Below are 14,033 nucleotides of genomic sequence, written 5' to 3'. Positions count from 1 at the left end.
AATAGAAGGAAACTTGTATATATGCCCTTTACCTAACAAAAATTACCCTTAATTACTGAACACTTTCCTTCCAAGGATTAGAAATAAGACAAGGAAGTTGAGTGTTACAACTTCAGTTCTACGTTGTCTTGGGAAATTCTAGCCAGTGCAATAAGGGGGGTAGAGAAACAGAGGGATAAAAGCATCCAGAAAAGAAATCCAAAGAGAAAAATTAAACATGTTTTTATCCATAAATAATATGATATTATATGTAAACATTTCTAAGGACTCAATCCCCCCCCCAAAAAAAAAAATCTTCTAGAACTAATAAATAATTTAGCAAAGTTGAAGGACATTATACATAAACTAGAGGCCTGGTGCATGAAATTCTTGCGGGGGGGGGGGGGCATGTCCCTCAGGTGGCCTGTGCCCTCAGGGGATGTCCCCAACTGCCAGTTTAGGCCCAGAGATCGAGCCTAAACTGGCAGTTGGACATCCCTCTCACAATCCAGGATGCTGCATGCACCACTGACCATACTTTTCATACAGATGAAAGGCATCTTGCTGCTGTATGCTACATTTTTTTGCCCTGATTATAAAAAGTAGTATATAACATGATCCTTCTGAGGCAGTAGTACCATTTTCCCCATCTTATGGGCAGAAAAACTGAAGCAGAGAGAAGTTAAGTAATTGGCTTTGTCACACAGTTGTAAGTGTCAGAATCAGGGCTGACCACAAAATGTGCAAGCCAGGGTCCATGCATGTCATCGCTGCATCATCCTGTTTTTTCAGTGTTAGAGTAGCCTTGCCAGATTTTAATTTTTAGATCTAAGAGACTGTTCCCAATATATAGGGTAGGGTCCCTAGGCCTGGCCGGCAATCAGGGCCGATCTGTGGGGTGACTGGCTGGCGGGGCAATTGGGGGGCCCCTGCTGGCGCCACCAGCTGGCCGTTCCCATCCCCCAATCGCCGCTGCTGCGGTTGGTCACCTCCCTCTAGGGGAGCAGATGCTCAACGCAGGAGCTGTCCTGGCGGTCAGTGTGTGTCATAGTGACCGGTTGTTCCACCAGTCATTCCGCTGTTAGGTCGATTTGCATATTAGGGTTTTATTATATAGGATTGGACAGTTAATATAAAATAGAAGTGGTAAAATCCTGATTCATTTCTGTGTGCTTTTCCTATCCTTGATTTATGAGACAACTTTTCTGAGCTCCAATGAATAATTCTATAACCATCCATTTAAGAAGAAAAAAGAATAATTGGGATTTTAGAAATTCAATTTTACATAATTACCACCTGAAAAATAATTATTTCCCCATTATCATGTTTGCAGAGCCTCTACAGAGATAAAAACAATTACCAAAATTATTGTTGCTAACAGCTGATGATCAATAGCATCGTTAGAGGCAGGTGGTGCCATTAACAACACCTTTCCCCGCACCCCCCCCCCCCCCCCAAACACAGGCCTCAAGCTTTCCAAGATCTCTTGGTGAATCTTACCACTCTGTATTTAGAATTCAATGGCTGCAGAACATCCCCAAAGTTCTTGCCTATTGGTGCTCTATCCACGATATTAGGAATTAATGGTTTTATCAGTTCTTTGAAAAATGGAGGCTCTGGACCTCTGCTCAGATTGGCCACCGTGTCCTAGAACAGAGAACATTTGCTTAAGGAGTGCACAAACGAAGAGACAAAGACTCTTTCCCAAGTTCCCCATCCCCAGGAATGCCTTCATTAAAGAAATCTATCCCCCCTCCTTCCCTCTCTCCCTCTCTCAATTTCTCCCTTCAAGAGCTAACTACTTTAACAAAGTGTGAGGGGCACCCCTGCTAAAATGTGAGCCTAGATGTGCATAAGGTAAACTTCTGTCACTAAAAGACAGTTTTGGTCGTAGGCAACACTTTCACTTCCCTAAGCAGCATAGTTCAGTGACCACAGTGTAAGCTTGGAAGCATGTTGCACTCTTCAGATTCCAGGAGAGCCATTTTTCAAATGTGTGACTTTGAACAGGAGTCTAACACATGATAAGCTTTCATAACATGACACTGTAGTCAGTCTTTTAATTTTTACAAAGTGTTTAGCCTCTCTTATCCAGAATCAGTACCAAGATTTTTTTTTCTAAATCCTCCTCTGTGCTGATTTAAAAATATAATAAATATATTGTTAATTTAAAAGTTAAGACCAGCCGATATCCCAACTGGTTTAATGTGTTTTCCACAAAACTTGCCACCTTTAATAATATCATCAAAATGTTAACTTCAAATTTTAAATAGCCCCCATATGGATTTAATATACTTTCATAATCACTTGATATATTTAATTTTTACAGCAGCCATATAATCTATTATCACTCCCATACTACAAATGAGAATATAGGCTTGGAGTAGTTTTTCAAGATCGCATAGCTAGTCTTAGATACATAACCATAAAACTGTGAAACAAATTTCCACAAAATGATTCACACTTTTCTTCCTAAATACCACTCTAAAATTTGAAGACTCTATTTCCATAGGAAGAGCTATAGACCTATGATAACAATGAAAGTTAAACAGTGGTTTTCTCTAAGGATGGGTCATAAATTTATACTTTTCTATGTAATCTGAATAATCTACAAATAGTTATAGCTTCTATGATGAAAAATAAAATAGTTCTACTTTGAAAAAATGTATCAAAGCTCAAATTAAGAACCTTATGATGAAACAATAATCAAAATTATATCCTAATACCTGGTATTGAAACTTCAAACACACACACAGTAAGCAATTAATTAGATGGAGGCATATGAAATTGCCAGTATTCAACTACAGAAACAATCATTTCATTTCTTTCAATTTAATAAATCCAAGCTCTTCCTTTAAAAGGCCTTTACTGTCTTTGCTATGCCATAATTGTTTTACACCGTCCTGGGGCTCTGATGGTATTATACAATAGTGGTTACCACCATCAAAAGGCATTTACTAAATCCAAATTTACTCTCTGTTCCATTTCTTAGGAATACCTCATATATATATATATTAATATAAAGGTTTTTTTTAAAAAACTGAACACTCACAGCTAAAGTTCTTATTTTGCTTCCCTCTGTATCTCCCCACCTCTGAGACACACACGTGTAAAATTTTTGATTACCGTAGCAATGGCCTTAGCAAGGCCTCTGTAGAGCTGGATGTAAGCAGACAGGGTGTGTGGTCCATAAATTGTAGATGCTGCCTCATAGCGCTGAACCTGCAGGAAAGGCAAGGCCGTGTTGTACACCATTCTGCTTATTTCAATCCACTTACAGAGGTGTCACACTTAGGTGAGGGGTACTGCTCAGACAGCGTGTGTAATTCAAACTGGCACAAATCCAGATTAATGATGACAAAGGCAGAGGGGGGAGGCATTTTCACTTACCAGCTAAAGTACATGGCTCCCATCAACTACATGCTAAAGGCAGTGGCTCCTCATGGCTTGTGCCATTTGGCCTGTCAGTCCATTTAATCTGAATGTAGATACTACATTCAGATTACATTTAATCTGAGTGTAGCTCCCGCACGTATGTCTATTTTAAGTAGTTGTAATAGAAATGTTTTCCCCTGAGGAGTATAGCAGGGGAAAATTTTAACCTGCCATAAAGCTATACAATAGAACCAAATACATCTCCTTTTGCCTGAGCTCCAAGCCTTTGGTTGTTTCCCAGAATCCTCAAATTCATCAGATCTGAAATGGAGCTCCTCACTCCAAACACACCAGCTTTCCCTGCGATGTTCTTCATCTCAGTGAAGGCCAGCCTTCCTGTCTCCGGCGCCAGGACTAGCTGGTTGGCATCAGGTTCCTCTCCCCCATCCTACCTCCTATGAGTCTCCAAGTCCTCATTCCTTAAAATCTCTTGACTCCTTTCATTTTCCTCTGTCTCTACTGCTTTTACCTTGGCCAAACGCTTACCTCTCACCCCAATTGCTACAGCTTCTTAATCAGTTCTGTCTCCACACTTGCTCTTTGGATTCATGTTCTGCACTGCCATCCTCGTGACCGTTCTAAGTCACAAATTTGATAAGAACATTCCGTTGAGTTCTACAGTTCCCCAAAACCTTCCTTCTTGAGGCAATGCTCTGTAGCATAGCATAAAAGACTCTTCACTAACCCTGCCTTGCACTCTAGCCCCTGTCTCACTACGCTCATCATGCTTATTCCGCGGAACTCAACTAATCATGGCCTCTTAAATGTACTGTCAACCCCTCTGGACATTTGCATATATAGCTCCCTCCATTATTAAACACCTCCCCTAACTTTTATTTGCCAATTAGCCCTTACTCACTCTCAAGAACTCAGACAAATGTTACATCTTCCAAAAATCTGCCAGTCCCCATGCTCAAAGACTTAGTCTAGATGGGTCTCTCTCTCTCTCTCTCTCTCTCTCTCTCTCTCTCTCTCTCTCTCTCTCTCTCTCTCTCTTTTCATACACTTTGTGCATCCCTTTCACAGAAATGTAATCATCTGCTTTCTTCTCTTTTACTCGACCATAAATTCTAGTGGTCTTGAGGACAGGGGCAGATTCTTATTCATTTTTATGCCCAGATAGTGGCTACTACTGCATGTCTCAACACATATCTGTTGAATGAATGAGTGAATAAATAAATTAACTAATTAATACCAATCCTTGCAGGAGCATGTCCCTGAACCAGGAGATAAGCTTGTATTTGTGCCATGAACTCCTTTGATCATCTACTGAGGCCTATGGACCCTTCTCAGATTAATATTTATAAGTGCATAAAATAAAATGCATGAGTTGACAAAGGCAACTAATTAGAATGAAATACATTAATCACGCACTAATAAACCAACTTTGTGATAGATAATGTTTGTGCTTCTTTATTGAACAACAAGATTTAGCAATAACTTTAATCACTACTGTGATTTTAAAATAGGGATGAGCTGAAACCGGTTTGGCTCAGTGGATAGAGCGTCGGCCTGCGGACTGAAGGGTCCCAGGTTCGATTCCGGTCAAGGGCATGTACCTGGGTTGCGGGCAGATCCCCAGCAGGAGATGTGCAGGAGGCAGCTGATCAGTGTTTCTCTCTCATTGATGTTTCTAACTATCTCTCTCCCTTCCTCTCTGTAAAAAATCAATAAAATATTTTAAAAAAATAAAAATAAAAGTAAAATAAAATAGGGATGAGAGTAAAAGATATTCCCAGATCTTAAATAATGGTGTGTGATATTAAAAATATCTGTGGTTCCTATTGGTGACAAAGTCAGAGATACTGCTAATATTATTGTCATTTGTCACCTATATTCATAATTGGAGGAAATGCTAAATAATAAATAGTTACAGATAAATAAAAAATGAGTAAATTAAAAAGTATTCCCATTCAAATTTACCCAAATTAAGAACCTTTATTCAACAGGATTTCCTAGAAAGTGGGGCCATTTGATAAAGTCAACAGAGGGCATGAAGCAGATTCCACTGCTGATATCACTGAACATTTGCCACGGGGTAGACTACATGCCTGGGTATGGACTGCAAACACATTAGAAACCATTAGTTGCTAGACTCTAAACTATCCTCATGTTTTTTAATTACTATTGTTAAAAAGTATTTGGGCTACTTTCTGTACTATTTGTAAACAAGGAAACATCACCAACCAGCAGCCTCCCCTAAATTCTCTGTGACTCTGTTGCTTAGTCTATACCAGTGGTCGGCAAACTCATTAGTCAACAGAGCCAAATATCAACAGTACAACGATTGAAATTTCTTTTGAGAGCCAAATTTTTTAAACTTAAACTATATAGGTAGGTACATTGTTATTAACTTAATTAAGGTACTCCTAAGGCTTAGGAAGAGCCACACTCAAGGGGCCAAAGAGCCGCATGTGGCTTGCGAGCCGCGGTTTGCCGACCACGGGATACCATCTATAATAATAAAAGCATAATATGCTAATTAGACCAGATGACCTTCCAGATGAAGCCAGGGCTGCAAAGGAAGCCCGGGTCCCAGGTGCCAGAGGGAAGCCAGTGCCGGCAGCAGGGGGAAGGAAGGTCCACTCTTGCACAAATTTCGTGCATCAGGCCTCTAGTGGATATAATAATATCTTGCTGCAGGGCTTATTATGAGGACTAGTTAAGATCACATTTGCAAGCTGTTCAGCTAATGCATTCAATAAATGGTAACCAGCAGTGGGAGCATTTCAAGGTCCTACACAAACTTAAGGCACCAGAAGCATGAGGGACAGAGTTAGGAATGCTGCATGCCACAACCCAAACTTACAACCAGGGCTCCTGACAAAATAACTTATTTCAGGAAAAGTGAAAGCCAGTGAGACTAGATTTCTAACCTGAACTTGTAAATGGTCAACCTAGAACCACCAAACACAACTTCTAGCTTATCATTCTCTTATCTGTCCTAAAACAAAGTCATCTCTCAAAAACATGATTAAGTAAGTCTAGAAAGAAAACCTGCATTTAATACAATAGTGTTGGCCAGGGTATATTTCACTTAAATGATAAAGACGTTTTACTTTACCTGGTATTCTTCATAGGTGGCAATGTAATGCGTATATACATTGCACAGACCCGAAATAACAACAGTCATATTCTGCATCCCATAAGTTGCAAACTCCTGGGAGGGGGAAAGAGGTAGAGCCCAGTTAAATTACTCTTCATCTTAAAGTTTATTATAATCCCAGTTATACTGAACCACAGATACAAATCATTAGTGTAGGATGTCTCTCTTAACAACATTCTTCCTACTAATCAAAACTGCCTGAGAATGCAGAAGTATCAGAGAGTCCTGGATAAAAGTTAGAGCCATAATTCTGCACCATAGTTGGACAAATCAATGGATCTGTGAACATCTTAATGATTGCATTTGCAGATGTAGAATCTTATTACTAAAATAAAGATATTTATTAATTTCCTATAAAAGTATAATGTATAATGGGAGGTTTCCTATAAAAGTATAATGGGAGGTTACTAGCTAATGACAGCAGCTATTCCCAGGCCCAAGTAATAAGGCATTTGCTGATGATGACATTTTAGAACCATTTACAATACTTCCTCAATATAAATAAAATCATAATTATAAATAAAACACAGAATTATCAGTATGTGTTAGATTTCATTTAGATAAGACTTTAAGATATTAATATACTCAGGGGTTATTTACCATTTAATCCATAAAATCATTATTAAGTTTTAAATTATTAATACATAAATATCAATAAAATATTTTAACCTGACTATAGTTCCCTTATATTTTTTAACTTATTCTTATAACACCAATATTTCATATTTACCTCTAGCCATTACTTTCAAGAAGTGTAAATCTCTAGTTATTTTAGCAAAGATTAATTTAAAAGGTATTAGATCATATAGCTAGAGAATTCTCTTCACCAAATATAAATGCATAGATGTTATTTTATTTTTAACTTACTGCTTTAATTGCCTCCCGAAGTCTTCGTCCAGACATGGTCCTGAGTGAAGAAAACAGAATTATCTAAGTGTTTTCCTACTTAGAAGGTGTGCAAAGTATGCAAAATGACATGTAATAAAACAAAAAATGTTATCCTGACTCATTACACAGTCGTAAAGTATGTAGGGACTCAATGACAAAGCTAAGCTAAAGGTGAGCCTTTTTCCTGGCTGTCATATCTTCAAAACAAATTCTAAAATGAAAACAGATAACTTGAAGGAGGGAAAATCAATCAATAAATATCACTAGCAAAAGATCACAATCATTTTCCATTCATTGATTCAACAAAATATATTGGTTATGTTCTTTGTTAATAAGAGCTAAGGCAAGTAGAGAGTATATTGTTCCTGCCGCAAAGAATTTACCATTTTATTCATTAATTTAATCCTTCATAAAACTCTGAGCACCTACTACATACCAGGCCTACTTCTAAATACTAAGGATTAGCAGAGTGGAGCTAACATTCTAGGGAAGACAGGGTCAATAAGCAAATTAAGAAGGGAGATGACAATAAGTGCTATGAAGAATATAAGGTAGGTTAAAGAATGAAAGGGAATGGTGGTGTCATTGTGGTGGTGATGGTGGTGCTGATGCTGTAGTGATGTGGTGGTGGTGGTGGTGGAGTTGGTGGTGGCAGTGGTGGCGGTGGTGGTGGTGGAGTTGGTGGTGGTGGTGGTGGTGGTGCTGATGGTGGTGGTGCGGATGCTATAGTGATGTGGCAGTGGTGGTGGTGGTGGAGTTGGTGGTGCTGATGCTGTAGTGATGTGGTGGTGGTGGCGGTGGTGGTGGTGGTGGCAGTGGTGGTGGTGGAGTTGGTGGTGGCAGTGGTGGTGCTGATGGTGGTGGTGTGGATGCTGTAGTGATGGTGGTGGTGGTGGTGGTGGCAGTGGTGGTGGAAGTGGTGGTGCTGATGCTGTAGTGATGTGGTGGTGGTGGTGGTGGTGGTGGAGTTGGTGGTGGCAGTGGTGGCGGTGGTGGAGTTGGTGGTGGTGGTGGTGGTGGTGGTGGTGGTGGCAGTGGTGGTGGAAGTGGTGGTGCTGATGCTGTAGTGATGTGGCAGTGGTGTTGGTGGAGGTGGTGGTGGATGAAGACAATGTTACATAGTATAGGCAGGACTGGCATCTCTGTTAGAGCTCTGAGCAGAGAACTGAAGGAATAAAAGAGTTGGCCATGGGGATTACTGGAGCGCAAGTGTTTCAGGGAGACGGAACCATAAATTCAAAAGTGCTAAGACAGAAGCATGCTTGATGAGTCTGGGAACTGCAATGAAGCCAAAGTGGCTGAAGCAGGGGAGAGAGGGGAGAGTCGGATGAAATCAGACCAACGAGCATTGCTGAGATCATATAGTGCCCTTAAGCTATAAGGGTCTGAGGATTCACCTAGAGTGAAATGGGAAGCCAGTAGAGAGTTTTGAGCAGGACATGGTTTAACTTGTGTTTTAAAGGGCTTCCTCCAGCTGTGGTGTTGATAAAACACTCTAGAGAAGAAAGGGAGGGAGCAAGAAGGCAAGACAGGGAGAAATAATGGTTGCTTAGGTTGGGGGTGGGGGGAGAGGGGGAGGGACAGGGGACAGTAATAGAAAGTATTGGGAAGAACATACAGAATTTGCTGAAGGATAGAAAGTGAGGGAAATTGAAAAAGAAAGAATTCAGGGATGACTCCTAGATTTAGGCCTGAGCCACAGGAAAGCTATACACTTGCCTCTTACTAAGATAGGAAAGACTGCATGAGGAGGAGACTTAAAACATTCTTTCATGCTTTTAAAACCTAAAGTAATTATTTCAAGAGTCTGTATTTTAATATTATGTCAAGTCTTTCTACTGACATCACAATTCCCATCATTTTAATTTGGAAGGATACGTTTTCAAATGTTTATGTTTGCTTCAAGTTACACACTAGTAACAAGCATGGAGAGGGTTATTCTCCTGAGGTCCCACCACCAGAGGGTGGGAATATTTGTCAGCGATGCCAAATATAACACGGTGAGATACAAAGGGGTCAGTGCAGAATTACCTGCCCATGATAAGTGACCCCAACAGAAACACATATACAATAACTACCTTTTTCTTAAAGTTGCAATTCTTTTTTAACCCTCACCGGAGGATATGTTTTTATTAATTTTGAGAGAGAGAAAAGGAGAGAGAGAGAGAGGAAGAAGGAGTACACTGCCAAAGACTAGACTATTTGGTGGTAGGTTTGAGACATTATAAAAAATAATAAAGCAGTTAAAAAAATAGGTGGAAATGTCACAAGTCATTATTCACATGATACCCTCCTACCAGTAAGCTGCATCTGACTCTCTCTAGTTCCTTGGATAAGGCCCATATACAGGTGGGTTTGAGGTGATCAAGTCTTTATTCCTTTGAATGGCTGCACTTGATCAGCTAGTCTAAAGAAAGAGAGTGCCAGTGAGCCTGAAGTCAGGAAGAATTGGGGGGGGGGGGAGGGAGAGAGAGAGAGAGAGAGAGAGAGAGAGAGAGAGAGAGAGAGAGAGAGAGAGATCGGTTGTTTCCCATCTAAGGATCGAACCCAAAACCTACGTCTGTGCCCTGACTGGGAATCGAACCCAAACATTTTGGAGTAGGGGACCACCTGGCCAGGCCCCAATAATTACATTTTTTAAACTACAAAATGAAAAAGAAGGACTTACGTAAGCTCCCCAGGGATAGCAGTTATGGCCAAGGACCCAAGAGTAATGATCTGAACGTCAACAATATCCGGGTGCCAGGGATGAGGTTTGGACAGCTAAGAACCCAAAATATGAACACTGTGTTAGGAATATTATTCTTTCTATGATCAAGAGACCTGTGATGATGACAGAAGTTTATTGAAGGATGCAAAATGTTTCCACCTGCTTTGGGTGTCTCCTGCCACCATAGATTTTATTTCTAATTCATGATATAACATTAAATGTTTTATCTAGTCATAACATGTTAATCTCAAATGCCAATGCCCCATTAACCTGGACATATTTCCTCATCAATGATGTCTGGTGGATCTGTCAGTGTGGAATCACAATGTGTAACCGACGACCAAGGACCTACTAGAGCACAGTGGTGACTCTCCTCATACACAAAAAATAAGTGACTTGATCATTTGGATTAGCTCCACTTAATAACTTCTTACTCTGAAAGCACTTCAAATTTTCAGTTACTTTCCACCTTTTCTCCAAGAAAATCTATCCTTTTCCGTGCTCACATTAGTGTAGAATCTTTCCCTCTATTCCTTCCCTTTCCTCTCTTCTGCCTGAAGAATTTTAATTGAATATTAGGGGAAAAAACTCGATTAAATTGTTTTCTACATCAACAGTTCATATTATAAACACTGGCATCGCACTTTGACATTTAGAATGTGAAAATCCATGTTCCAAAGGAATAGGAAAAGAATGTTGCCTTGGTTAATAACATTGCCTGGCTTGTGAGAAAACGGAAACATGGACATGTTCCTTTTTATATGGACTGAGATGTTCTCTACAGAGAATTCTGTGTGAACTCCTGTCCTTAGGGTAACATAATGAATCTTATGTAAGACAACTGTTATTTTTATGCTTCCTTTCTCTGGGTTCTTATTGTTCCAGTTATTTATCATAAATTCAAAGTTACAATATTTAATAATCATAACCCTTATTTTTTAGACTCATGGCATCCATACTTTTTTTTTTAATATATTTTTTATTGATTTTTTACAGAGAGGAAGGGAGAGAGACAGAGAGTCAGAAACATCGATGAGAGAGAATCATCGATCAGCTGCCTCCTGCACATCTCCCACTGGGGATATGCCCGCAACCCAGGCACATGCCCTTGACCGGAATCGAACCCGGGACCTCTCAGTCCGCAGGCCGACGCTCCATCCACTGAGCCAAACCGGTTTCGGCAACTTTTTTGACATTAAATATTTTGATGTGGGAATATCTGAGTAAGACCTCCCATGCCAATATAGGTATACCATTCACATCCGACAATTCATAAATTTTAAAAAGCAATACACTAATTTCACCGTGATAACAAAAAATGCTTTACCTCTCCAGTGTGAATAAGGACGGGCTTTGGTTTCTGACACTCTTTCATTTCATCAGAGGGCCTGCCAAAGAGCTGATCCCGAAGAGTGTCCCAAAATGGATCTGATACTGTTGTCCCTGTTAGGAATGTTTTAATTGATATGACTCCAAGCCTCTGGAGAAAATGTCGTCATTTTGACAGCTGTTGTACAACAATGCTTTCAGGAGTCTCAGAGATTTCACTAAGATTGTTATTTAACGATTCCAAGACAGTCTGAATAATGGAAGAAGCAAAATTTCCTGTGCATCCTAAAATAGGAGCCATTATTTAATTAGATCTTCAGTGTGGTTGATAGACTAAAAGAATATGTTTTGCTCAACATCCTTGAACTTTTGTTTCTATTGCTCCTTCTCTTCCACATTTCAAGTAAAAACAGTATGGCACAATTTACTGTAGACTTTCCATTTTGAAAACTAAAAATGACACCTCCAATTTGAAGTGTTAGATGTTTGGCTTGGGGTCCCTGAAAAAGCCTCTCTTTAATCCCCACTTACTTATCTACACACATACCCACAATCAGAAAAAAACACAAAAACCTTGCCTAAGATCCATAACCTGGGGGAATGTTATGTTAACTACAAAACCTATCGACTTAGAATCTGTAATCCATTAGGGAAATATAACAATTATAAACGTATGTGGGTCTAATAAAGGAGCACCAAAGTACATAAACCAAAGCCTATTATTACAGTGAAATCAGGATAAAGTTATAAAACCTAAAACAATCAGTTATAAATTAAGGAAGATCCTGGAAATATACACAGGAAGGGGACCTGGGGCCTCACGCGTTAGGCTCCTAAAGGCCTCTACCCTGAGGAATTTTGTCTTCCGTGACAGGACAAGGAAAAGGGACACTAATAACCAATGGGAAGAGCCGACTCATGTTGTTGAAGGTACAATGACACCTCCCTCCCGCACCCCCAACGCCCCCCCCCCCCCCGGGCCAGCCCAAGCACAATTTGAAATTATTCTCCCACAGACTAAAACACAAAGAGGATTTGTCTCTGATTCTACTTGAATGCGTGGAAAGCTGAGTGACGGTAGACACCCGTCCCTGGGAAATCTGGTTGTCATGCACAAACCTGGAGTCCCTGCACACCCCTGGATTTAGAAAGAAATACAGTCAATGTATTGGCCACATGTAAACCCTCCTCAGGGACACAACCCCAAAGCTCCAGAAGCTGGGACCACAGGTTCCATTCGTCTGCACCTCACCCTGCGTGAAGTTGAAGGTCCCAGGTCCATCGATCGTGCCAGCTGCGAAACTGTAGCCCAGCGCTGGCTTACATGTCTTTGCCTAAAGGAAAGATGTTTAGAACAAAAGAGGAAAAAAGAAACAGAAGTTAAGCTTCCACTAATGATGAGATCAGCCCTGAGCTTTCCCCTTGTGGCATGGTCAGTGTGACTCAGCAACACCTACCGTGTGTGTGGAATTGAGTGAGACGGTGACGTCTGTCATATTCACCCACTGATGAGCCGAAGTCAGTGGTCCAGTTAACTCCTGGGAAGCCAAGGCATACAGCGCCTAGAAAACCCACAGACGCTCACTGTTAAGAGCTAAAATGAACATTACCACTGCATCCAGTAAGTACCAATTGGGAGAAGGATCTCTCAGACAAGTTTTATTCTGCTGGGTCCATAGCAGTAGCCACTACACAGGTGATCTCTCTGCCACCCTGTTGCTTCCCTGAAGATGGAAGGCCCTGGATGGCTGACCCGTGCTTTTCCCCACAAAGATGAACCCGTAGTGATCCAGGATGTGGCTCAAAAGGCCCCAATCTCACTGGAAAGACGGTCAAGAAAATGTGAGATTAGAAGTAGGAGGGCTGCGTGAGTTTCTTCGCCAGAACAAGAGTGTATCCTCGGGCATTCTCAGTCCTTGAGTCCTCTGGCAGGGCTGGCTTGAGGAGATGCCAAAGGGCGGCTTGAAAACTTCAGGCCCCACTTTATCTGCATAAACCCCCCTAACACCCCGCTGCTCTTTGAGGATCTTTTTTCCCCCCAATGTGGTCAACTGATGCTTTTTCAACCTTATGGGAAAAGTGAGTCAACCCATGATTAGAAATGTTTTTACTGATCTGTATACAACAGAGGCAAATCGTGCTTCAGTACAAGTCCCTTTGCCGGAGACCTAACTCATTTCCACACCATCCCCGTTTCAACTGCCCCCTGGGAGCTCTGAGCTGAGTGACCCCAGATGCAGCTGCCTCCCTGGTGAGGAGGCCAGTTGTGCCTCGCTGAGAAGAGAATGCAGAATGTGGGACAAATCCCTCTGGCTCCCAGGCCCAGAAAGATAACAAAATTTCTGACACCTAATTGTGTCACAGATGCACTCCCTAAATAGAATCTGTTAATTTAGAGCAATCCACTGATAATACCGCAGTAATTAAAAAGAAACTGCAGCAATTAGGGCTGGCTAGTGTCTGGTGTTTTTAAAGGTGCTTTTGATCTTCCTTAATTGCTGCTGAAACATTTTAGAACCATTGGAACAAAATATTTACTTACACTCACACGCACCCGCGTGTGTGTAGAACAAAGGTATAAGTAAG

At 40.9% G+C, this 14,033-nt stretch overlaps 1 protein-coding gene across 17 annotated transcripts in view; it reads right to left on the bottom strand.

Moving 5' to 3' along the window:
• Window positions 1-14,033, bottom strand: part of ASAH2 (N-acylsphingosine amidohydrolase 2) — an 85,493-nt gene that overhangs the window by 16,435 nt on the left and 55,025 nt on the right. For 12 of the 17 annotated variants that reach the window (XR_004972197.1, XM_036336746.1, XM_036336747.1 and 9 more), the window contains 8 exons: window positions 12,905-13,009; window positions 12,700-12,781; window positions 11,446-11,561; window positions 10,077-10,171; window positions 7,388-7,427; window positions 6,479-6,574; window positions 3,106-3,201; window positions 1,480-1,626 (listed from right to left, as the gene is read on the bottom strand). Coding sequence is in view for 16 of the 17 variants with exons in the window: in XM_036336746.1 (XP_036192639.1) it covers window positions 1,480-1,626; window positions 3,106-3,201; window positions 6,479-6,574; window positions 7,388-7,427; window positions 10,077-10,171; window positions 11,446-11,561; window positions 12,700-12,781; window positions 12,905-13,009 (777 nt within the window). In the remaining variant the exon portion in view is untranslated. Of the gene's footprint in view, window positions 1-1,479; window positions 1,627-3,105; window positions 3,202-6,478; window positions 6,575-7,387; window positions 7,428-10,076; window positions 10,172-11,445; window positions 11,562-12,699; window positions 12,782-12,904; window positions 13,010-14,033 lie in introns of those variants that run through there. The other 5 variants (XM_036336745.1, XM_036336751.1, XM_036336749.1 and 2 more) reach the window with 5 other exon arrangements.

This window comes from Myotis myotis, unplaced genomic scaffold (genome assembly GCF_014108235.1).
Source record: "Myotis myotis isolate mMyoMyo1 unplaced genomic scaffold, mMyoMyo1.p scaffold_m19_p_15, whole genome shotgun sequence".
NCBI classification, from domain to species: Eukaryota; Metazoa; Chordata; class Mammalia; order Chiroptera; family Vespertilionidae; genus Myotis; species Myotis myotis.
The sequence above is the reverse complement of the archived record's forward strand: the minus strand, read 5'-3'. Positions and strand labels throughout refer to the sequence as shown.